Genomic DNA, 24,430 nt, shown 5'->3' with positions numbered 1-24,430 from the left:
TAAGGACCTTCCATGCCCAACATGCTTAACAGGCGAGCTGGTATAACTCAACATTATGTGCCACAAGCAATAAGCAGAAGGGGCCACAGTGCACCATGTTAATGGTGCTTGCAGGACAAGGTGTGATTACAGTAAGGCAGATACAGAAGGGTCAAGCAAATTGGCAATGCCACCTACGTCAGAGAAAATAAAACAAAGTAGCCTGCGGCAGACTTCAGCTAGCCCTTAAGTATGGATGCTTTCTGACCACAAATGTGGACATAACTTAATCTACTGAGTCTCCACTGCAAAAAACAAAAGAATGTTCTTCGGAATTTTTAAAACATAGATCCACTCGATCTGATAATTCTGTCTCTGACTGTAATCGTTTGATATTTCCTGCTACCACACCCTAAAAGGGAAGTTACTGGGAAAGCAGCTTCTCCTATACGTGTGCCATATCATCACAGTGGTTTTAGATTTCTTTCCCATTGAATAGCCACCTCTTCTTTCCATACTTAGGTTACAAATCTGAAGTTATTCGATTGAAGTTTAGCAGGTTACATTGGAGTAAAAGCATCATGGAAGACTGTTTGGCCCCTTACTCTTCCCTTTCTCTTCATGTTGACTTGTGAATTCTCTAGTAACAACCAGGTTAATCTCCAAAAAAAGAGCCTGTGTTGTTTTACTGATCCACAGCATGGTCTGAGGACACATGATGGAGCCACCTTGCTGAAGCTAAGCAGGTGTCGACCTGGTCTGTGCCTGAATGGGAGACCACCATGGAACTCCATTCAGTTCCAAGGTGGAAAAAAGGAGGGAAATAAATATTTGAAATAAATAAATAAGCTGAAAAATCAATTTGGGTATATTATGTTCTCCAAGAGTTGTTGATGCCATACACAAAGCAAATGTTAATGCTGTGCTTTAAAGGCTTTAGCCCAGCCTTCCTCAACCTGGGGCGCTCCAGATGTGTTGGACTACAACTCCCAGAATGCCCCAGCCAGCTGGCTGGGGCATTCTGGGAGATGCAGTCCAACACATCTGGAGCGCCCCAGGTTGAGGAAGGCTGCTTTAGCCCTTTGGGCCTTAGCACATTGCTATTAGGTTACTAAGCGCAAGCAAGGCAATGTATTTCCTTTTCGTGCAAGCAGAGATGGAAAAGTGGCTGCTTCCAATTCTTTTGGGGATGTTGGAGTGAAATGTGTGAAATTCTGTGATTTTCTATTTGTGAGGAAGAGAAGACTCTTGTACAACAGAACTATTGATGATGGGATATTTTGCCAGCCTTTTTGGCTCTTTCTTTGTCTGGGGTCTTAAAGCAGGGGGTGCAGAAATGGTTGTTTTAATAGCGACTAGCAAAGTTGAAAGCCTTTGGCCAGTTTGCTTGTAGAGCTTGTTGTTATACAAAATGCTGAGATGAATAAGGGGGCAGGAAGTCATACACTATTCTCTGGGGTTGTGTACAGGTTCATGTACTGGACTGACTGGGGGGTTAGCCCAAAGATTGAGCGTGCAGGCATGGATGCCTCTGGTCGCTTGGTGATCATCTCTTCCAATCTGACCTGGCCCAACGGACTGGCCATTGACTACGAGTCTCAGAGTCTGTACTGGGCAGATGCTGGCATGAAGACAATTGAGTACGCTGGCCTGGATGGCAGTGACAGGAAGGTAAGAAAGCCAAGAGAGCTTCGGCTATTGGGCGGTATAAAAATGTAATAAATAAATAAAAATAAATAAAGTTGAAGTGAAGTCTTCTGGAACAGGAGGCATAAACAGGAGACAGATACTGGACTCGATGGCCTTGTAGGCCCCTTCCAACTCTGCTATACTATGATTCTATGATTTGGGGATAAAATGTAAATGTTTGCCATTTTGTTGATGCAGCTTGCTTCTGTTCTCTAGATGAAATCAGCTGCTATGTCTGAAGAGACAATGAATTTACTTCTGAATGAACATGTATGAGGAGAGGGGGGGGGAAGCTGCATGGTTGCATGGGGGTTGGACTCGATGGCCTTATAGGCCCCTTCCAGTTCTACTATTCTATGATTCTATGAACCTTTGCAGCCTCTACCCCTTGACCAATCCCTTTGGTCGTTGCTGCCAGGCCATAGTTTTATTGTTTATTTCTGGCGGTTGGCTGATGGTGTGCTTAGACAGAAGCCTCATAAATTTTTTTCCGGATTTTGCTTTTGGGTCTGACAGGTATTGATTGGAAGCGATCTGCCTCACCCGTTTGGCCTTACTCTTTATGGATCTCGGATCTACTGGACTGATTGGCAGGCAAAGAGCATCCAGAGTGCTGACAAAAGGACAGGGCAGAATCGTGAAACTCTGCAAGACAACCTGGAGAACCTTATGGACATCCATGTCTTTCATCGACACAGGCCTCCAGGTACACACAGGATTACTGTGTCAAGATGGGGGTGGGGTGCAGTCCCTCATTTCTGGGCACAGTCTATGGCTAAAGAGATGGTCCAGGTTTCCTCCTCGTGCCATGTTCTGAAAGCACCCATCATCCCCACAGAAAGTCTAACCCCCAAAGCATATGTGATTTCAATCCTGTGTGACTACTTTTGTAGAAGGTGCTCCTCTAGCCAATTAATGGCTATAAAATTTTGAAGACGGCTGGCAAGCCTGACCTCTTCCTTGTGATGCATTTTTGGTTCTTTTTCTCTTCCAGTACACACACCATGCAAAGTTAATAATGGTGGATGCAGTCATCTTTGCCTCTTGGCCCCTCTTCCTAAAGGTTACAGCTGTACTTGTCCCACTGGTATCAACCTACAACCAGATGGCAAAACTTGCTTACCTGGTAGGTCTCCACTGTCTATATGGTCCCTCTTTCTATTTGGTTCCTATAGCAGCTGAGTCTCCTAAGCCCCCATTCTGCTTTTCGTAGACAAAGGCCTTCAGAGAATTTTATGCTCAAGTGCATGAAGTACTTTTACTTACCTGCATAAATATACCTGCCGTTTTGAGGCAGGTCTTTGTGTATTCTGCACCATAACGATCCAAACCTAATGGTGGCAATAATAATTACGATTATTAAATGATTAAATAGAAACTAGGTGCCATACAATTAATAGAAAGGTAATAGGCTGAAAATAGAACAAGTCTTGATCTTCGGGAACCTGAATTCTTTGATTAGACTAAATGGTGCAAATTTAGTATATTTGCATATGTTTATTTAGCATAATCCTGAAAGAATGACAGAAGGCAGTGAACAAAGAGCATTAATTTAGTCAATAGGGCAAAAGAGACCAAAAGATAGTCAACATGGATGAATATCCAAATAAGACAAGAAAACACCATCCTCTGACAACGAAAAGCGCTGCCCAAAGTCATCCTCTGGTTTATTTGCTCTTCTCAGATTTTAGCCCACATATTTCCAGGTTATTTATCTGATATTTTGAGGGTTACAAACAATGTATGTTGTATATATATATATAAAAGACCGCTGTTCTTTTCTGGATGGCTAATCATGTTTAAAATAGCAGATTCTTTGCTTAGGCCACAGAGAAGCGTGAAAGATGCACATCCTGGATTTTAGAGCCTTAGAGCTGTAATTCTTGTTTGCGGTCTTTCATTCCATGTCCCCTGTGGTCATACGATTATGGTCTATCATAAACCACTCAGTGTCATGCTTAGCTGAAATGATTTCCTAGAGCCTTCAGTTTTAATTGCTAGTTGTAAAGATCATCTTTCCCCCCTCTAATGTTCTTGTTGCACCTTGGAAAGCTTAGAGGTGGCATTTATGAAATGATGCTCTCGAGACTGCTGGCTGAACAGCATTGCTTGCTCCTAATCTTGTCATGTCTTCAACTCTGCAGGAATGACCAGCTTCCTAATCTTTGCTAGGAGGGCAGACATTCGCCTGGTTTCACTTGACATTCCATATTTTGCCGACGTCGTTGTCTCCGTCAACGTCACCATGAAAAACACCATTGCCATTGGAGTGGATCCTCAGGAAGGTCTGAAATGTTCTGTAATTTAACTTATTTATTTATTTATTACATTTCTATACCACCCAATAGTCGGAGCTCTCTGGGCAGTTCACAAAAAGCACTGATTGGTTCACAGCTACTGCTGACTTGTCAGTGAATAAATTATCAATACTGGGTGATATTTCAGAGAGTTTGGCTTTTAAAAAAAATGCTCTAAGACTTGTTAGAGGTTGGCTGAGGACTGGTTATTAGCAAAACACTAGAAATATCTCTAAACAAATGTTTTACGCTCTTATTCATAAAAGTGGTAATCAGTAACTTTGCAAAGAATTTCAAGGCTATTACTATATTACACACAGCTTCTGCACCGATGAAGAGCACATCCCTCACAACATGTTGAGTGTTCATTTTTGGATAATAAATATTTCATGTTGTCTGTGGATGGTGTGGTGGATTTTCCCCCCAGTAAATCCCATGTGCTGCAGTGATGTTGCCATTGTTTTTATTAATTTGTTTTTAGGGGAGCAATTCTATGCCTGCCCCCCAGACAGTGTCTAGGGAACATAGGATATTTTGGATTCCTGGATCCAAGAACAGAGACAGCTCTCTGGCCTTGAAGCCAGGAAACTGAACTGCCCACCCCACTTGAAGCTGGCAGGGAGAACCACACCAGCTTTTTCTACAAGCAAAAAAAGTGAGTTCATAGAGGGGTGAAAGGGGACATGTCAGTGGGCAGAGAGGGCAGAGCAGTAGGAGACTGGGGATGCAGAGATCCAAGCTATCCCTAGCCATCCCAAGGCTCCTTCTCTCCTCCTCCCTGAAGCTTCCACTAGATGGGCAAAACGCCTGTCTAGCACCGCTCTGCATTGGATACCCATAAGCTTGTTGAATTCGGAGGCTTACAAGGACCCAGGGTGGATCCAATAGGATTGCACCCTAAGTAGGTTTAACATGAGGTTGACAGTAATGAAGCTTTGTCCACCACTTACCTCCTTGTTAGGAGAAGTATTTCCTGCTAGTGAGAGTCTCTTCAAGGTTTTCAATGCTCTAAGCTTTAGCAAAAGTTGGATGCATCTTTGTAAAGATTCCCTTTGTGGATGGCAGAATTCAGTATCCTCCCTGTTAGATTGTGGTATTTGCTCTAGCTTTGTTGGCTTCACAAAATGCGGAAGATATAGGAAGTGAATTAATGAATTAATAGCTCCCTTTCCTGTGATGCTGGATTCTACCAAGGATGCCTTTGTACAGCTTGCTATTTTAATATTCTTAGGTGTCTGCGATCTACCAAGGGAATTTTTATTTAAGGAGATGTTACTAACGTTCTCCTGTTTCCTTATTAGGTAAGGTGTATTGGTCAGACAGCGCACTGAGGAAGATCAGCAGAGCTGCTCTGGATGGCTCCCAGTATGAAGATATCATTACAACAGGTAATGGATGCTTTGCCAGAATCCCGATTCTCTTCCAGGCTGCATTCAGAGAGAGATTATTTCAGAGGAGTAGGGCCCAATCCTATCTTGACAGTTGGCAGCCTCTGAAGTGCTCCTGCTGCCCTGCATTTTGGCTAGATGGGTGCTTGCCCCTGCCTAGCCATGGCCCTTTGGAGCGGGAGGAAAAGCGGCTGTGGCGAGCATAGGAAGCGGCATGAGGCAGCTTCCCCGGTCTCCTCCTCTTCCCTCCCTTTTTCCTGTCTCAGTGCTCAGGTTTCTGAGTGCAGACAGGTAGCCAGCGCAGATTTCTCCACACTGGCTACGAGGGAGAGGAGGCGGGGAATGCATCTTACTGGCCTTGAAGTGGGAGCCCTGCCTTCAACCTTGGAGCCAGTAAACCAAACAATCCTATTCTCTCTCTTCCCCCCCCCCCCCGCCCCCAGGACACTGTCTAGGGGCAATAGGATTGCTCTTTCCAAGTCTTATTAACATCGGTTCCTGTGAGTTTACAAATAGAATTCGTAGGACTATAGGTGGTAAGAAATACCTGGGATATCCTGTGGATACTTTTGAGGAAGAAAAGTTATTTATTTATTTATTTATTACAATTATTTATATGGCACCTTTCAGGATACAAATTTTACCAAGGTGGCTTACAAGTAATATAAAACTAATAAAATTACAATGAACTGTCTTAACATTTTTTTTTAAAAAAGAAACAACCATTGGGATCCTTCCCTTAGGACAATTGGTGGAAGATGGCCCTGGGGCAGGGAGAGTCCAGCTGGAACAGGAGCAGGTGTCTGGCATCATCCTCATCTACCTCCCTCTCTCCTGGAGTCCTTCCCACTGGGCTCTCTATGGTAGATTGGCCTGTGGAAAGAGAGAGGGAGTCTAACAGTAGCAGGCCCTGAGGTCTTCACCTGGAATTCTTCTCACTAGGCAGTAGAAGATCCTAAACTATTTGATGGGCTATGAGAACAATGACGTTGTTACAACTATGCTTTCTTCTTAGGGTTGCAGACCACAGATGGATTAGCAGTGGACGCTATTGGTCGCAAAGTATATTGGACAGATACAGGAACCAATAGGATCGAAGTGGGTAACCTGGATGGGACAATGAGGAAAGTTTTGGTATGGGAAAACCTGGACAGCCCAAGAGCAATTGCATTGTATCATGAGATGGGGTGAGTGGAATGTCTTTTTGCTCACGGGAAAGGGTGATGATGTGGGAATAAATAATACATTGGCTTTTCAATTAATTGCTTATTGGCTTTTTCTTTTATGTAGGTTTATGTATTGGACAGATTGGGGTGAGAATGCCAAGCTGGAACGAGCAGGGATGGATGGCTCCAACCGCATGGTCCTTATCAACCACAACTTGGGATGGCCAAATGGACTAGCTGTGGATAGGGCAGGATCCCAGCTACTGTGGGCTGACGCCCACACTGAGGTTGGAATTGACATATGGCGATGGTGTGGGTGTGGTATTTGGGATGGAATTTGAAACATTATGTCTGAAAGAAGGGATGGTGTGAAGTAATTACAGAATCCTTGGGACATAAGAATGAATTTGTACATGCATGTTTACCACTCAATGACTGCAACATCTCTTGATGACTTTCATGTCTGAAACACCCATCATGAATCAAATACCAAAGGCAAAGCTTTCATGTTGCCAGACATGACCGCAAATACTGACCGGGTTCAGACCCATGATGAGCCGCAGCACCCACGGACGCCATGTTGAATATGCAAACCTGCTTAAACAACCCTCACAGAACCAGAAAACACACCAGGAGATATGCGAGGGTTGTTTAACTCTCTCATAACCCTCGCTTGCTGAGTTTGCGTGACACAAGGAAGCATATTATGGCAGCCACATGTGCCGCAGCCTCACCATGGGTTAAATAACCCACTGTGAGCTGTTGTGGTATGTGATCAGCCCCACTATGTTTCAGTGGAGGCTGCTCACATGTCACTTGAGAAATCATAACTAAAAAGGAATCAGATGAAGAGATACCAAGTGTGTGCATGTGAGTCAGATTTAAGATATGATAGCCTGGATCCATAGCTTTCTGGGTCTTTAGATATTTTCTTTCTCTCTGAAAAGGGAAATTAAAGCTAATTGCGTCTCTTCTCTTCAGCGTATTGAGGCTGCAGACCTGAATGGTGCAAACCGCCGCACCTTGCTCTCTCCGGTGCAACACCCTTACGGCCTCACTCTGCTGGATTCCTACATCTACTGGACTGACTGGCAAACACGCAGCATTCACAGAGCTGACAAGGATACTGGTGCTAATGTCATCCTGGTCAGGGCAAACCTGCCTGGCCTAATGGACATCCAGGCTATTGACCGGGGGCGTCCTCTTGGTATGCTTTCAGATTTTCCTTCAAGCCGGAGTTCCAGAATTTTGGCTAGAAAATGAGGGGAGGTTGTGGGAAATTGCAGGTGGAGGAAACAGAACTACTTCTCCTCTGCACCCACAAGCCCCATGCCCTGATGTTGCTGGGATGCCTCCCAGATATCATTCACTGCAATGTTTTTAATACTTGAAATTTCCTCCCTAATATTTGTGATTTTTAAGTCAGCATGCCTATTTGGCCTCCATGCCTTTTCTGCAGCTCTTGCTCCATTGCCTAATCCTTGCTGCTCAAGCTTTATAAAACCCCAAATTTAAATGAACCATGAAGACTAATTGCAAGCCTTCAGTCTAATTTGAACTAGCTTTCCTATTATTCTCACACTCATAATCTTTTCTTGTTCCTGCTGTGTGATTTGATGTAGTTGCCAGAAGCTTATCTTGTTGTCCCCCTGATAATATTTGGTAATGCATTATTGATGCCATTGAGATGGTAAATGATAATGCAAAATTAAAACCCTCTGCCAACTATCTTGTTGATCGTCCATCTTGGGAGGGCAACAAGATTCTGAGAAGTTAGGTTTTGCCAGACTTCCCTTGCTGAAATCCCATCTTCCACTGGTCCCTCTAACTGCTCCCATGCCTCTGTAGAGGCAATTGAAGTACGTACACTGGGTAGGTGGGCCTGATAAAGTCTTACAGACACTTAGGCTAGTTGCTTGTGAATTAAGTTGACATGACTGTACAGGAAATTACTGACGTAATCATCTTCATTTCTCCTAAGGTGCTAACAAGTGTGGCATGAGGAACGGTGGTTGCTCCCATCTCTGCTTACCGAACCCTGAAGGCTTCTCCTGTGCCTGTCCTACTGGCATCCAGTTGAAGACTGACGAGAGGACCTGCGATCCTTCTCCTGAAGTCTACCTGCTCTTCTCTAACCGGGGATCCATCCGGCGCATCTCACTGGATACTAGCGATCACACTGATGTTCATGTCCCTGTTCCAGAGCTGAACAATGTTATCTCTCTGGACTATGACAGTGTAGATGGCAAGATTTACTACACAGACGTCTTCTTAGATGTGATCAGGTAGGTATCCTTGAGCCTGTTAATTATGCAAAATGCCGTTCTTTTTACTGGCTGGTCTGTAAGTAGAGATTTCAGTAGGCAGAGTCTTTTCCTCATTCCCTGTGGCACCTGCTTTCTTCCAGGCGGGCAGACCTGAATGGCAGCAATATGGAAACAGTCATTGGCCAAGGACTGAAGACAACAGACGGTCTGGCTGTGGATTGGGTGGCTAGAAACCTGTACTGGACCGACACGGGCCGCAACACGATTGAAGTGGCCAGACTAGATGGCAGCTGTAGAAAAGTGCTAGTTAATAACAGTCTGGATGAACCCCGAGCCATTGCTGTCTTTCCCAGAAAGGGGTAAGCCTGGGACCACATGAAGGCATTTGCATACAAAGTCAGCTTCCAGAGAAAGTATAGAATAGGGGTGAGGAAACTCTTTCAACCCGAGCGCTGATTTCAATTTCAGACAGCTCTTGGGGCCCAAATTCCAGTGATGGGCAGGTCTGAAGGCCAAAATACCAAAAAAAAATAGCAGCCTACTGCAGCTTAAAGCTCTCACTGCCAGTAACTAAGCCTTAGGAGAAGCATTTCAATCTTTTAGAATGGGGTGGGAGGGAAACACCCAAAAGACAGGAAACCACCAAATGATTGGCAGTCAAGTGAAAGGGGTGTGGCCAGGGAAAGGGGGTGTGGCCACTAGTGGGATTCCGGAGGGCCAGATTTCACCCCAGGGCCTGAGATTCCCCACCGAGGTACAGAGGACAGAATGAGTTGGAAGGAGTAGAGGAGAGCATTGCCCCTTGAGAATGCAGGCACAGCTGGGCAGGGAACCTCTGCCAGCAGAATTTCCTATGAGTAAACAGCTATCCAGCCAATAGCAGCTCTTCATCAGATACAACAGGTCAGTGGGCTGAAGCCCTTCCTGCCTATGGGTCAACTCAGAACTAAGCATCCCAGGGGTGATTGCTAGATCAAGGCAAGTAGGACTACACTTTGGTGCTTGTATAGAGCCCTTCATCAGGCTAGTCAGCCTAATGAAGGGTTGCAGAAGGCCACCTCGCTAGTGAAGGGACAGCCAGGAGTCCTCACATCCAGTAGATTACTCAGTAGCAAGGATCTGCTGCTCACTCCACAAAGAACCATGGCAGAAAAGTTTCAGGAGGTACAGTGTCTCCCTCGGACTCCAGAAAAGAATCACCAGGTGTAGGAATGCTCTGTGTGTGTAAGAGAGAGTGAGTGACATACACAGAGAGAAATCCTATATTTGGTTTCTTTTCCTTTAGATACCTCTTCTGGACAGACTGGGGACACATTGCTAAAATTGAACGTGCAAACCTGGATGGTTCTGAGCGCAAGATATTGATCAATACAGACTTAGGCTGGCCTAATGGGCTGACCTTGGATTATGACACCAGAAGGTCAGTATCACATGGCTTTTCAAAACTGCTGGCTGTGACTGTATTTAAAAGCCTTTCCTCTGTTTCTGAGGCAGCCTGGGGCTGCTGCACCACACCAATCCGTAGCTGGGGGAAGGAGGGAAAACACATTTCTATGCGGTGGGAGGTTACCTTGGATGTTGGTTTCACCTGCATCCTTTCTGTTCTTCCAGGATTTATTGGGTAGATGCTCACCTAGACCGCATAGAGAGTGCTGATCTCAATGGGAAGCTGCGTCAGGTGCTGGTCAGCCAAGTGTTGCACCCCTTTGCTTTGACACAGGTACAAAGGAACTGGACAGTGAATGAATACTGCAAAATCATTTTGGTAGCAGAGCTCCCAAAGAAATAATCCAGTGGAATTTTAGGATGTTTTAATAATGTATAGTATACTATGTTTTTAATTCAGTTTTATGTATTTTATACAAGAATTATTATTATTATTATTATTATTATTATTATTATTATTATTATTAATTTGTTGGGAGGTTGGAAGAAGTTGGTTTGCAGTTTTCTCATTCTTGCTCCTGCTAGAGTATGAGGTTTTACTTGGACCCCTGTGAACTAGCTTCTGTATCATTCCTATATGATTGGCATATTTTCCTAATCCTGTTACTGTTTTTCCTTTTTTTTCTGAGCAGCAGGACAGGTGGCTGTATTGGACAGACTGGCAAACTAAATCTATCCAGCGCGTGGACAAGTATTCTGGTCGGAATAAGGAGACCGTGTTAGCCAATGTTGAAGGGCTTATGGATATCATTGTGGTCTCTCCTCAAAGGCAGACAGGTATTTCTGGGTTTCTTCATTGTATAACCAGCCAGACAAGGTGCATGAATGACACATGCTCTAAAGCTGCCTTCCCCAACCTAGTGCCCTCCAAATTAGAGTCACTACAATTCCCACCACCCCCAGTCCACCACTTAGTAGGCACCAGCTTGGGGAAAACTGATCTAAATACATTCTGCAAAAAACCTACAATATGAAGAATCTTGTTTCCTAATCTTCCTTTTACTGACTTCTTCAAATATGCCTTTCTTGCTTCTCTGAGGTTCTAGGTGAAGAAGTGGTTGTGAATATATAATACCTACTAATTGTGAAAGGTACTTGGATAATATGGTTTCATGGACTTAGGGCTGATCTTGTGGAATTAGCTCAATTTCTTTCAGACTCAGATGGTGGCTTAGCATACAAGGAACAGGAACAAAGGAGAGAGTTTAAATCTGACTTTTATTCTTAGAATATTAGCTACCACCAGACCACACTGTTTAAACAAAACTCAGGCTGATATGTAAAACTTTAGGTATGCTAGAGGTGTACTCTGCACTTAGAAATCTGTGCCCTGAGAAATCTTGTCACCCTGAGGGTGACTACCTTGTCTCAGAACATCCCTCAGTTTCTATATATCCATGATAAAGACCAAGGGTATTTTAAAGTTTAGAATAGAGTAGAATAGGCATAGAGTAGAACCTTACAAACCCCTCTGGGCAAACATCAGATACTTTAACAATCATATTAAAAAGAACATTTCCTACGTTCCATTCCACAAGAAAACAAAGCCAGGATTGGAGTAATACAGATAACAGGGCCTGGCTGGCTTGGTTCTCAGTGGCCCCCATTCAGTTCTAAGGGTCATAGTAAGTGTTCTGCTATCTAGCATACATCTGGGAAAGAGAGAAAGCCTGCTTCATGCTCCAGATACTGGGATTACTGGGGCAGGTTAGCCTCTGTCCAGTGATGTTCCCATGTGCTCCTTTAACTACTCCCATATAAGTGAGTGGCTGCTATTCACTCCTATGGAGTAAAGTAATCTGCTAGACTTGGAGACAACAGATTTATTTATTTATTTATTTATTTATTTAAAATATTTATATCCCGCCCTATATCACTAAGATCTCAGGGCGGCGTACAGATAAAAACATACAGTATACAACAATAAATATACACAGTTAAAAACAAATTAAACCATAATCCAAGTTGAAACAATATATAATTTAAAAGCAATAGATGCAGTTAAAACAATTAAAACAATGTGCCAGTGAGTTTAACCATCAAAGGCTTTGTTAAAAAGCCATGTTTTTACTTGGCTTCGAAATGCAATCAATGTTGGCACCAATCGGGCCTCCAAGGGGAGGGCATTCCACAGTCAGGGCGCCACCACAGAGAAGTATGCTGTGGGGACAGATGGAGAAGGGACTCAATGGAGAGATCAAAGGGTCTGTACGTGCAGTTCTAGAGTATACTCCACCCCCAGGGCTGCCTGGAATACACAGACCTCCCAGATAGACTTTTCCTGTCCTAATGACAAGCATTTCACTTATATTTATTAAACAATAGTATGAGTTCAGAAGAAAGACTTGTCTGTGGCCTGGACTAGGATTCCATCAATCTAGAAGTGGTTTAACAAACATTTTTGAGGATCAGCATGTACATTTTAGATATATATGTCACAAGTCTAATTTCTGAGGTATAAGTGAATATCAGGGTCATGCATACACACAGTTGAACAATAGGCATTTAAACAGGCAATGTCTAGGGCAGATTTCTGAATTCTATGAGTTGTTCATTTAGCTAGGAGCGGAACCATTTAACTTTTGGCAAACACAGAAATATATAAAAAAGAAAACCCTAAAACACAGACGAGGAACTATTAAAGTCCTTGCTAAGAAATGGCAACTGAATTTACATGCTCTGCTAGCCATCAGCCTGTAAGCTGAAATTGAGTGTATAAATACAGCTGTTCACGGCATTCAGAGTAGGTCATATTTCTATAATTGAATACAGACATATAGTGAGATTTTGGGGGCTAGCTGTGAGACAGGCTGCAGTTGGGGTTGTCTTTTGGTGCAGACAGTCAAGTGTCGGAAAGGCAATCGATGGGGTCCCAAATGGTCTCGTCAAGCACTGATCAGGCAGACGGGGATCAAGGGCCAGAGCCAAGTACAGAGCCAGAGTCAGGCAGAAGGCCAAATTCCAAGGCAGAAATAGAGTGTTGGAGGGGCCAAAAGCAGATGCGACATCAAAGGCAGGCAGGGGCCATGATCCAAGGGAGCAGAAGAATAGACCGAATCAATTCCAGTTGCCCAGACTGATAAACTGACTTGGCTGCAAGGACTTTTTAGGGCTTGTTGTTCCTGGATTTGGCTTGGAGAATCGGCTGATAAGTGTTTCAGCTGGAAGGTCGGCTGGAACTGCAGCCTAGAAGGGCACCCTTTCCTTTTGGGCAGGGTTGGGGAACATGTGGTTCTCCAACCTCTAGATGTGGTTGGACTACAACTCCCATCACTCACCATTGGCCATGCTGGCTAGGGCTGATGGGAGTTGCAGTTCAGCAACATCTGGAGGGCTACATATCGCCCACTTTTTCCCTAATCTGCTTGGCATGTGCACACTTGGCACCTTAGAGTTCCACATCACATCTGCTGACAAAGCCAGTGTGTTCTCCCCAATTGGTCAGATTAATGTAGTTCTTCTGTTTGTTGAGTTGCTGTAATCCTGTGGATGACGGTCTTTGATCTGAACCACTACTTTTGACCATCAGCCTGGTGTGTTGCGTGGAAAAGAATGTGATTGGGGAGAGAAAATTATCCTCCGTGTCAAATCCCTTGTCTGTATCTTTCAGGCACAAACGCTTGTGGAGTGAATAATGGAGGCTGTACCCATCTCTGCTTTGCCAGGGCTTCTGACTTTGTTTGTGCATGTCCAGATGAGCCGGATGGGCGGCCGTGCTCCAGTGGTAAGTTGTTTGGGTTGTAGACCTCCATGTGTCCATTACAATCTGTGCTCTGCTTAACAAGAACTGCCTTAAGTGGGGCTACTCTGCCTACTTGAATAAACCGACTTCAGATGACAGAACCGCATACTGCGTACAAAAGTGTTCGAATGCTTCAGTGCAAGAGAACCCTGTTTTGTCTCCTGTGCTCCGTTTTCTTGTAAATTTGACATTTCTCTTTGAAAAACCCCTTCCATTCTCCCGATGTCCCAGATGCATATTTTAGCATTCCAGGCCTCAGAAGAATACAGTTCAGAGTGGTTTATTGTAATTCGTTGGCATTTTGTGTGCATTGACTTTAAAAATGTACCTGTATAACACACTCAGGTGCAGCTTAAGCAGTGGCTGCAAATTCATAGAAGGGGAGCACTCTGGTATCTTTGGCTGCTTCTGTACGGGCTCTAACAGCAACACTCGACTTACTCCGCAGTTTTTGTTCCCTTTTAGTAGATCACAAAAGGAATCTTACACATCTGGGATAACAAGCTGCTAATTTTCCCATTACTGAAACATTGTGTTGGGTTTAACCATCTCCCTGGCCTCAGGTTCTGTTTCCCTGTCTTTGCTGTGTAGTTCCTGGCACAGGCCCCCCAGATCCTGAGACCACCCATTCAAGCAAAAAGAGTCAGACTCCTGTTAGTAGAGACAGCTCTACGACCACCAAACCCATCATATCCGTGGAAACACCAGAAGGAAAGTGAGTGGCTTCGCTGATTTAAAATATGGCTGCGAGAAAAGGTGGCGTCCAGTCTCTCCTCCCTCATAAACTCTTCTTTCCTACCCAGCAAGGAAGAAACTGCCTGCCCTAGTCTAGATACCATTAAAAAAACGTTTTGGATCTCTTTACAGTATGATATGCCATCTATTAATATGCCCCAGTTAAGCTACTGCATTATCCTTCCCGTCTTGTGAAATCGCGTCACGTCCTTTGAAATATATTAATTGAGGTTTAAAAATTCAGCTTTCTGGCATCTAGGTGAGGGGTGAGGAGACTCTTTCAGCGCAAAGGCTGAATTCAGTTTCAGAAAAGCTCTTGGGATCCACATTCCGAAGGCAAAGGGGTCAGGGGCAAAGGCAGAAGGGGGCAACTGAAATGATCAAGGAGCTGGAGCAGCTCCCCTATGAGGGAAGGTTACAACGCCTGGGATTGCTTAGCATGGAAAAAAGGCAAGTAAGGAGAGATGTGATTGAGGTGTACAAAATTATGCATGGTGCAGAGAATGAGGATAGGGAAGCATTTTTCACCCTCTCTCATAATACTAGAAGCCGGGGTCATCTCATGAAACTGATTGGTGGAGGATTCAGGACAATGGCTTCTAGCCCTGATGGTTATGTGCTACCTCCAGTATCAGAGGCAGTAAGCCTGTGTGCACTAGTTTTTGGGGAACATGGACCAGATGGACCCTTAGTCTGATCCAGCATGGCTCTTCTTATATTCTTGTGGGTGGGGCCAAAAATACCATCCTCCTCCTCATCATTTATTTCTTACCCGCCTCTCCACTTGGATCGAGGCAGGGAACAACATTCAATATAAAACACATAAAAACTGATTAAAAACATAGTATACATGATTAAAACGTCCTAAAAACATCCTGAAAACATCCTAATTGTAGCCTAATTGTCTTACTGCCAGTAACTAAGCCTTCGGAGATGCATTTCAGCCTTTTAGAAGGGGAAAAGGTGCACAAAAGCCATGACACGATTGGTGTTTGGAGAGAATGGTCGTGGCCGTTTTGGGGACCCTGGAGGGCCAGATTTGGCCCAAGGTCCTGAGTTTCCCCATACCTGATCTAGACTATATTTAGGTAGGAAAAGAGGGTAATGTCGTACTTCATGACTAGTCAGTTTCCTTCCATTTTCCTCAGCTTAGTTTAGTCTGTTGTAGTATTGTTGGTTCTCCTGAAGTTGACTTTTTATACCTTTTGTTGTTGTTGTTGTGTAGCTGCTCGGACAAAAAGGTTGGCCAAGACCTATGCAGTCGAGCAAATGAAGCTGTGCCAGCAACCACAGGTGAGTTTTTCATTACCCTTCAATGTGCAGAATATTGGAGCCTCAAGACACAAGGACTATTAAGAACATGCCAGGAATGTGGGCACATAGTGTGCAGATTTATTTTGGCTCATGGCAAGGTAGTTGTATGTTTGCCCAGCTTACACTAAATTCACCCTTTCCAAACTTTTCAATGGCACAGTAAATCTTGACACGTAGTAGGAAGGAAGTGTTGGTGTACAGTGCAACAGTCACATCACCACTTTTATTGTGATTCTAAATACTACGTAACTTTCGTCCTGATGGTTTTATGCTACTTCCAGTATCAGAGGTGGTACGCCAGTGTACACCAACAAATTTAGAATTATTTATTGATATTTTAAATATTTTTATTCCACTCCTCAGCCAAAGAGGCTCCCAGGCCAGCTTACATATAATCAGTAAAAGAAGACAGTCCCCTGCTCACAGATTTATGATCTAAAAACACACAGCACACAAGGAAAAGTGAATGGGGAGGGAAGAGGGAGAAATAAAGTCTTTCAGCAGGGCTGGAGGGATGGCTGTGCTTCTCAGTGCAGCCTGCTGGAATGGCTGGTGGCGGCAGCTGAGGGAGGAGAAGCCTCCATGGAGGTATCAACAGTGATATGTGTGAGGTATTGAATAAAGATACTGTTTACAAATGATATAATTAACATAAAATTACAGGCTATTTTTTCAATATTTGCAAGTTGGGAGTCAAATTGAGGAAGAGCAGAGAAATTTTGATCTGACAAGAAACTTGAAATGGTGAACAGTTTCTGATACATCTCATTATTTGCAAAAGGCAAATAATCTCCACACCTACAATCTCCACACCTACAAGGTGTGGAGATTTGCCTACAGATTAGTAGTAAAGGGAAAGTTGGAATTTCAGGCTCACTGTGGCCAAGGTATTCTCTAGAGGACTTCCCAGAAATTGTTGTATCAGTGGTATGGCATTCCATCCCAAATTAGGAAAATGCTTTGAAATACTTCTGGTACTTGTTGGAGATGTAATTAGCTCAGTGCAGATTTCCTGCATGTCTAGAAAATATATATAAAGGTCTTTGGGAGCAGTCTGTTTAGAACAGCAGAAGACATGACTGGCTATGTAGAGTATGGCAAACTATTTAAATAAAGAGTGCAATCCAATAAGATTGCCACTCTTTAAACACTGCAGGGTTCTGACAGCTACCTATTCCACTGCAGAAAAGCATTTTAAGCTAGACGAGCCTCTCAGCCATTATGTCTTACCTCTTGGTGGGCAGGATGGGCGACAGAGAGGCTCATGGAATTAGTGGATCTATGCCTTCCCTTCCCAATTCCTGACCCAGGAGCCAGTGGCAGGGAGAGGGAGAGAGAGGGAAATTCCCACTTGGATTCTCTCTCTCACACACACACACACCCATAGCTGTGGGTAGTACCCAACATTAGTCCTATGCAGAGTAGACCCATTGAAGTGAATGAAACTTAAGTTAGTTGTGACTAACCTAAGTCCTTCCTTTCAACTGGTCTACTTTATATAGGACTAACATTGGATGCTACCCTGTGTTTACAGCCTGCAGGGGGCGATGGGATCCACGCCATCCTATCTCCCTGGAATGTCCTTCAGGGACCATAGGATTACTCTGTAAATTGACATTTTACAAACCTTCATCAAATCAGACAAGACTCTCATTGTTTGGTCAGTGGAGACCATTCATTATATATCAGAAATGTAACAGAAAATATGTGACAAGTATTGTCATTAATGTATTATTTTTTCTTAATACATTATTTGCATATGTGATATATTTTGTGATATTTTTAATGCTTTAATAAAATATAATACTTACAAACATGCAGCACACACAGATTTTTTCCAAAGCTGAATATGTCTCTATGGCATGAGTGCATCATCCTTTATCCAAGCTTCTTCTTTTTTTCAGGAGAAGGGCTGCATGTCAGTTACATTATTGGAGGCCTTCTCAGCATATTGATCATTCTGCTGCTAATTGGTGCTGTGATTATTTACAGGTAATTTCCTCGCCCTCTTTCTATCTTCCTAAAATTATGAATTTGTAAACAGGTTGGAAAACTTCCAACAAAGCCCAGGCCTTCCTTGCTGTAGTTAAAAATTCCTAATGACAGCAGATACAGCAGAAGTTGTCATGTTAGTCTGCAAAAGCAATGAGTGTGGTGGTTTTAATTCTTGGAGTGATAAGAGTAGATGATAAAGGCTAAAGTGCTAATAATTCCAAGTTAAATTTTTTAATGCTGGAAAATGCTAGCATTGATTACATGGCAGACTGAATAACAACAGATGCTCAGGTTCATTTTTCTCTTGTAGAAAGTGTTAACTTACCTAATTCTGGGATATGTTGCCTGGAAATCATGTTCAGATGACATGCTAAGCCATGGTGGTTAAGCATTTTGAGCTAAACATTTTGAGCTAAACACCATGACTTAGTGTGTTGTGTGAACCATTCCTAACCATGGTGGCTACATAACCCCAGTTTAAACATGCGCACTAAACATTTGCTGCAAAAGGGTTAGCAGCCTAACCATGGCTTAGCATGTTGTTTGAACAGGCCCATAGATGTAGTGACATTTATGCATGGCATGGTTTGGTCTTATATATTAGCTCTCTGAACTTGGAACATTTTGCATGAAGATGATCTTGTTTGTCAGTGGAATTGCCCTTGATTCCCCCCCCCCCAATTCACATAAATTAAAAGAACTTTTTCCTCTTTGCACTGATGTGCTAATGGCTGCACAGCCAACTGAAGAGATGTTTCATATTTGATGATGTTTTGGGCAGGGTGGAGTGAGGTTCAGTAAGGGAAATATACAAGTAGTATTTTTTTCTGGTAGTCTGGGATGGGGCTTTGGCTGTAGAACCTCCTAAATGTGATCTTGAGGCTCTCCATCTCTTTTTTGACTGTTGTATTCGTGCAGGCGCAAGAAGTCCAAGTTCACAGATCCTACCCTGAGTAACCTTACGTACAGCAACCCCTCTTATCGGACATCTACCCAAGAGGTGAAGATTGAAACTGTTCCCAAGCCAGCCATGTATAACCAGCTATGCTTTAAGAAGGAGGTAAGAAGAGTGCTTTCAGAACTTGAGATATCTGTGTCAAGCTGCGCTAGGCCTAATTAATGTGCCTTATTTCTAGGCAAATTACTTGCAGCTACCCTAAAAAAACACCTTATCCTTCATCTCACACTATTACTGTTATGGCTTATACAGATTAAAACAGAAATATTGTGTTCTGTTTTTATATTGGGACCCAAATGCTTAAGGCTCCAGTTTCATCTGGTGTCCAGAGAAACTGAAGATGACAGCCTCCAATTCACACCCCAATGCTTGGTGTGGCCATTGTAATTCAGTAAGCATGAGTGGCGTTGTGGTAGAAGTATGTGCCTCTGCACTGGACAGGCCATCCGTTGGGAAAAGACCTAGCACTGCTGCACTGGGCAGAGGCCCCTATAGTGGACTATAGGTGATGAAGGACAAGTGATTGGCCATGACAGCACTTAGTCTCTCCTCTGTCTTTCCTCCTCAGCATCTTTCTCACCCCTCTGATAGCCTTTCACCATTCCTCTTTTGACCTGCCCACAGCCTCACAATCAGGTATCAGTGTTTGTGCGACTTCCACCAACCTTATTCCTGTAGTGCAGAATGGCCTGATGCTGTCCTGTCCTTGCCACTTGACTGGCTTTCTGTGTGTGTTTGTGTGTGTGTATGTGTGTGGGCGTGGTGCCTTTGAAACCGTTCTGCTGCATTTCTGTGCTAGGAAAGAAGAGAGTCTTTTTAGTGGGGACTCTTTAGGCTTTGACTTTGATATATACTTCTATAGCATTTAGATGTTTCTTTAAATCTGCCTACCCCATAATCATACATGTGCAGGGTATAATCAGCCAAAGAGGTCCTTCTAGAAGTGGCAAAGCACAATTGTTGCTTACACAGAAGTCTTCATTGCCTTAAATAAAACACTCTCTGCTCTCCTCCCTGTTAAACTCATTTGCATCTCACTGTTTTTATGAGAGATTTCACTAAAACGTTTTTATTTTGAAATCATTACTGGTGTGATTGATTTGTCTTAACCCTTCTTAACTTCAGTGTTTATGCCCAACCGAACTGTTTTATGTTGCATTAACCAGATTTGGCTTATGTGTTCCACCCAACTATTGATGATATTTTTCAACTGTTTCCACTACCTGTGTTGCACTAGGGTGCTTGGAGCAAATCTTAGAGGACAAGAAGGAGTCTATTCATGCTTTTGCATCATCTAATCTGTACTGATATTTGGAGAGCACTAGGTGAAGGAAGGCTGCCTTAGATGGGACTGTGTGAGTCCTGTCCTGTGAGCAGGAGGCTGCAGTTTGTTGCCTTTTGGTCCCTTCCAAGTGTGTGATGTGGCTTTATTCACATGACAGGAACCAGCCTTTCGTGGGTTCTCTGTGCCTTCTTACTATAGCTTCTGCTTTGCCCTTCAACTTTGCATGCCTCATATTATTGTCTCTGCCTGTAGGCTGGCCCTGATCATAGCTACACCAAGGAAAAGATCAAGATCGTAGAAGGAATATGCCTCTTGTCTAGTGATGAGTCTGAATGGGACGACCTCAAACAGATACGGAGCTCTCGGGGAAGTATTCTCCGCGACCACGTCTGCATGAAGACTGATACTGTCTCTATTCAAGCCAGTTCTGGCTCACTGGACGACACCGAAACTGAGCAACTGTTGCAGGAAGAGCAATCGGAATGCAGCAGCATCAACGCAGCAGCTACTCCTGAGCGCCGTGGCTCCCTTCCAGACACAGGCTGGAAGCACGAACGCAAACCCTCAACAGAGAGTGAAGTCTAAAGCACACGCAAAGACACTGTCCCTCCTTCTCTGCCATCCTTCGCACTGATGAGATAGGATCCTGCCTGCTATTCAAGGAGGAACTTGGAGATTAGCCTCTGTGTCACATGGAGCGCAGAGACTGCCTTTGGTGAGGAGCCTGAGCTAGACTGTGCCTTATTGGCTGATGGGACACAACTCAGAGACCCTTTTGGCTCATTGTTAGTTTATGTTTATTTATATGTCCCCGCTTCCTAGAAGCTGTGGTGTTGAATTCAGAAGCAGCTTTTTCAGCTGAGTCTGATGCGGCTTTCATCCATTCTAGTACACAAACTGGCCAAGGACTCTGCACCACCAGTGGCCAGAATTTCTGAACTACCCGCTCCTGATACCTGTTACCTTTTCTTCAGATGCTGTTAGCACTAACTGGATTTTGCACTGCACTCTTATTACCTTAAGGTGAAAGGGTTGGAGCCAGTGAAGGTGCCTGAAGTGAGAAAGGTGATGTAAGAACAGGTCACTTTGCAGATACTTGTGCAGGGAAAGCAAAGGCAGCTGCAATGTTGTTGCAGAGGGCGCTAAAATATCACTGCCTTCTTTTCAAGCTGTGGGTGTGAGGAATCCAAGGGGCAAAGCATGCAGTCTGTTGCTGGCAATAGACAGTTGTTCCTGCGGTGTCCAGTTCATTGTGCTAGAATGTGCACTCTCTTCCTAAAACATTTTTTCTGTTTTGTTTTTCAAATAGAACATACACATCTGTTCCCTGGGGGGACTGATTTTTTATTTTTATTTTTACTGCACTTCCCATTAGTTTTGATTTGCCAAGGAAGTGTTCGGTGCAATAGTATTGTATCATAATTCTTTGTTAGTCAATTCAACAGGCCCATTCTCTGGAAATGTGTGCTATTGCGGGTGGGGATAGCCAGTGGAGCAAGTTGTTAATTTTTTTTTAAATGGAGTAGAATTGGACAAGAGGTGTGCTCAAATTCCAGCTCCAACGTGCTGCTGGAAAAACTCAGTGGGGGATTTTTTCTAAGTCTTTTGTTTGTTTGTTTTTGCCAGTGTTCCTCTTTGGAAGTTCTGGAAGGAAGGATTTGCTCACGCCTTTTTTCTCGTATCTGCTGTATGGCTTGAGCAGTGAAAGTGGGGTGTCAAAAAACGGGTGTGTGCAATTGAAAGATAATGTGTATGGCTAGGAGAAGGCAGGCAGGTGGCAGTAATAATTCAGGAGGCATGCTATGAAACATTTCATCCTATAAAGTTCCTTCCATCCTCACTGCAACAAGGCCACTACTATTTCCAGGCTGGGAAAAAGAGATCCAAGGCTGATAAACTGCCCTTTTAGAACTTGCAGGTGATGGTTTGTGCAACAAGTAGTCAGTTGTTGCAGAGGGTCCAGACATCCTTTGGCAAGATGGCACTTACATTGCAGAGAAGCTCTATCCAAAACTATTAACCACAATATTTTATCTCTGGGAGAATGCAACTCTATTCTCCACTCATCCTGCCACTCTTGTGATTGGTGAGTGATGCACGAATTGTGGTTGTGTGAGTGTCTGTGATATCACTCTATTGAAGAGCACATGATCTATATACCAGTACCCATAACATTTTGTCACCTGAAGCAGGGAAGGAGCAAGTATTTAAAAATACAGTGATGGACTCCACTTACTCCCTTGTCCGTTTCAAAAGTGCTCCCTTTGAGTTACATTTTACTGTTTTGTTTTTCACTCTTTAAAAGTAATTTGGGGGCTATTCCTCCATTTTCACCACTGGAACTCACTCTCCCACCCCCAGCTTGTGGCTTTTGTTCTGCAAACAGCCTTTACTGCTGTCAACACGGGTCAACAACATCCTATTAGTAAAAGACTTTACATGTTGATCTAAACTATTATGTGTGCACACAACAAATGTGTTTTCAGTCCCAGGTATCAATGGAATCCGTGCACCAGTGAGCTCAGACTGGCCATGGCAGTTATACAGTTTCAACTATGTTGGTTGCTGCTGGTGTGTGTGTGTGTGTGTTTGTGTGTGATGTGATGTGAGTGAATGAATCACTTCTAAGTAGCACATCCCTGTCATAGAAACCTGTTTCTTCTAGCTTGTCCACAATCCACTTGAGACTTGCCATGCTTCCGCTGGTTTCCTGTAACATCAACATCCTTGGCTCACCTTCTCTGCTGTTCCTGCTACATTTATTTACATTTGCTGGTGATTTTTTTAAACTCTAAACATGTATGTACATGCTCAATATGATAAAAAAAAAAACAGGGAAGACAGGAATGTTTTTGGAGCAGCATACATACAAGACAGCCTTAAGGCAGCCAGTCTTGGAGCACTGTTGGCTTGCCTGGCAATTTAATTAACCCTAACCTTTCTCATCATGTAGCTGACAGGGAAACCCTCTTGCTTTCTTTGTTGAGGAAGCTATACATTAAAATCTCTATTTGCGATCTGTGTTTAAAATGCAGAAAATTATATTTCTGCAGAATCGCTTAGGAAAATCAATCTGTGCTTCAGAGTTTCAGTACTTTCGGTAAGACTTTCTAACATATGTCTGTATTCCTTCATCAAAGGCCAAGTAGTCCTGACTGTCCAATCTCAGCTGTGCATTTTCCCCTGTTGAGCTCTTAGCTACTATTACTGTTCTGCCATTTTTGCACACTTACAACATTTATTGTGTGTGTTTTCCTACCTACATTGTGGGCAAAGTCTTGATCACTTTCATGACAGAGATCCATATACTGAACCACACTGGCTCTCATGCTTGCTTTCATGACTCCATAACTGACTAGACACTCCCATCCCAGTGTCTAATGGTAGACATATTCTCTACATTCTCATCTTAATTCATAACAACCCTGTGAGGTAAGTTACGCTGAAAGATGGTGTCTGGTCCAAAGTCACTCAGTGAATGATTGAATGAAAATTTGAACTCAGGTTTCCTGGTCCAAGACTAACATTCTAGTCATTACACTCCACTAGTTGAGTCTGGATTTGAGGCAGCCATCATGTGGCCACTTTCTACATATGAGTTGGAACTTAATAACTAGGTAACTCTCTGGGGCTCAAAGTGTAAGTTCACATTGTTTCCCCAACATTTCAAAGAATCGTAGAATTGGAAGGGGCCTATAAAGCCATCGAGTCCAACCCCCTTCTCAATGCAGGAATCAACCCTAAATCATACCTGACAGATGGTTGTCCAGCTGCCTCTTGAAGGCCTCTAGTGTGGGAGAGCCCACAACCTCCCTAGGTAACTGGTTTTCCAATGAGCTTTTATTCTCCTTCTCACCTGCAATCTACAGCCTCATCATGACTTGTACTATACTTTGACTTCAGGTAATGAGACTATTCAGGCACTGCTGTGTGTAAGCCCTACAAAAGAGGAAGATGAGTGGAGATGAGCTCACTAGCTTCACCCCTCCTCCCTCACCATTCTTTTCACCTACATGTGGAGGGCCTCTTCTGTCTATCTCTCCAAGACTTTAGAATCCAGGAAAACCAGGGTTTATGCCTGGTATCAGTCTGCTTTCTTCTGCCCATTTTTGGAAAAATCTCACACATTCTCCATCTGCTAACAAAAAAGCTGCAGTAGTGGTTAAAGG

At 43.6% G+C, this 24,430-nt stretch overlaps 1 protein-coding gene across 1 annotated transcript in view; it reads left to right on the top strand.

The window, feature by feature from the left end:
- LRP4 (LDL receptor related protein 4) overlaps window positions 1–22,662 on the top strand; it is a 121,655-nt gene extending 98,993 nt beyond the window's left edge. The window contains exons 22-40 of the mRNA XM_063118433.1: window positions 1,449–1,650; window positions 2,185–2,374; window positions 2,663–2,794; window positions 3,813–3,953; window positions 5,267–5,353; window positions 6,369–6,540; window positions 6,644–6,806; window positions 7,501–7,726; window positions 8,501–8,804; window positions 8,927–9,145; window positions 10,072–10,206; window positions 10,398–10,506; window positions 10,865–11,009; window positions 13,843–13,956; window positions 14,566–14,689; window positions 15,935–16,002; window positions 17,928–18,015; window positions 18,937–19,078; window positions 20,514–22,662. Coding sequence (XP_062974503.1) covers window positions 1,449–1,650; window positions 2,185–2,374; window positions 2,663–2,794; window positions 3,813–3,953; window positions 5,267–5,353; window positions 6,369–6,540; window positions 6,644–6,806; window positions 7,501–7,726; window positions 8,501–8,804; window positions 8,927–9,145; window positions 10,072–10,206; window positions 10,398–10,506; window positions 10,865–11,009; window positions 13,843–13,956; window positions 14,566–14,689; window positions 15,935–16,002; window positions 17,928–18,015; window positions 18,937–19,078; window positions 20,514–20,846 — 3,094 coding nt within the window. The 3' untranslated portion in view covers window positions 20,847–22,662. The remainder of the gene's footprint in view (window positions 1–1,448; window positions 1,651–2,184; window positions 2,375–2,662; window positions 2,795–3,812; window positions 3,954–5,266; window positions 5,354–6,368; window positions 6,541–6,643; window positions 6,807–7,500; window positions 7,727–8,500; window positions 8,805–8,926; window positions 9,146–10,071; window positions 10,207–10,397; window positions 10,507–10,864; window positions 11,010–13,842; window positions 13,957–14,565; window positions 14,690–15,934; window positions 16,003–17,927; window positions 18,016–18,936; window positions 19,079–20,513) is intronic.
- The last annotated feature ends 1,768 nt before the right edge of the window (window positions 22,663–24,430 follow it).

The sequence above is a fragment of the Elgaria multicarinata genome, chromosome 2 (genome assembly GCF_023053635.1).
Source record: "Elgaria multicarinata webbii isolate HBS135686 ecotype San Diego chromosome 2, rElgMul1.1.pri, whole genome shotgun sequence".
Taxonomy (NCBI): domain Eukaryota; kingdom Metazoa; phylum Chordata; class Lepidosauria; order Squamata; family Anguidae; genus Elgaria; species Elgaria multicarinata.
The sequence above is the reverse complement of the archived record's forward strand: the minus strand, read 5'-3'. Positions and strand labels throughout refer to the sequence as shown.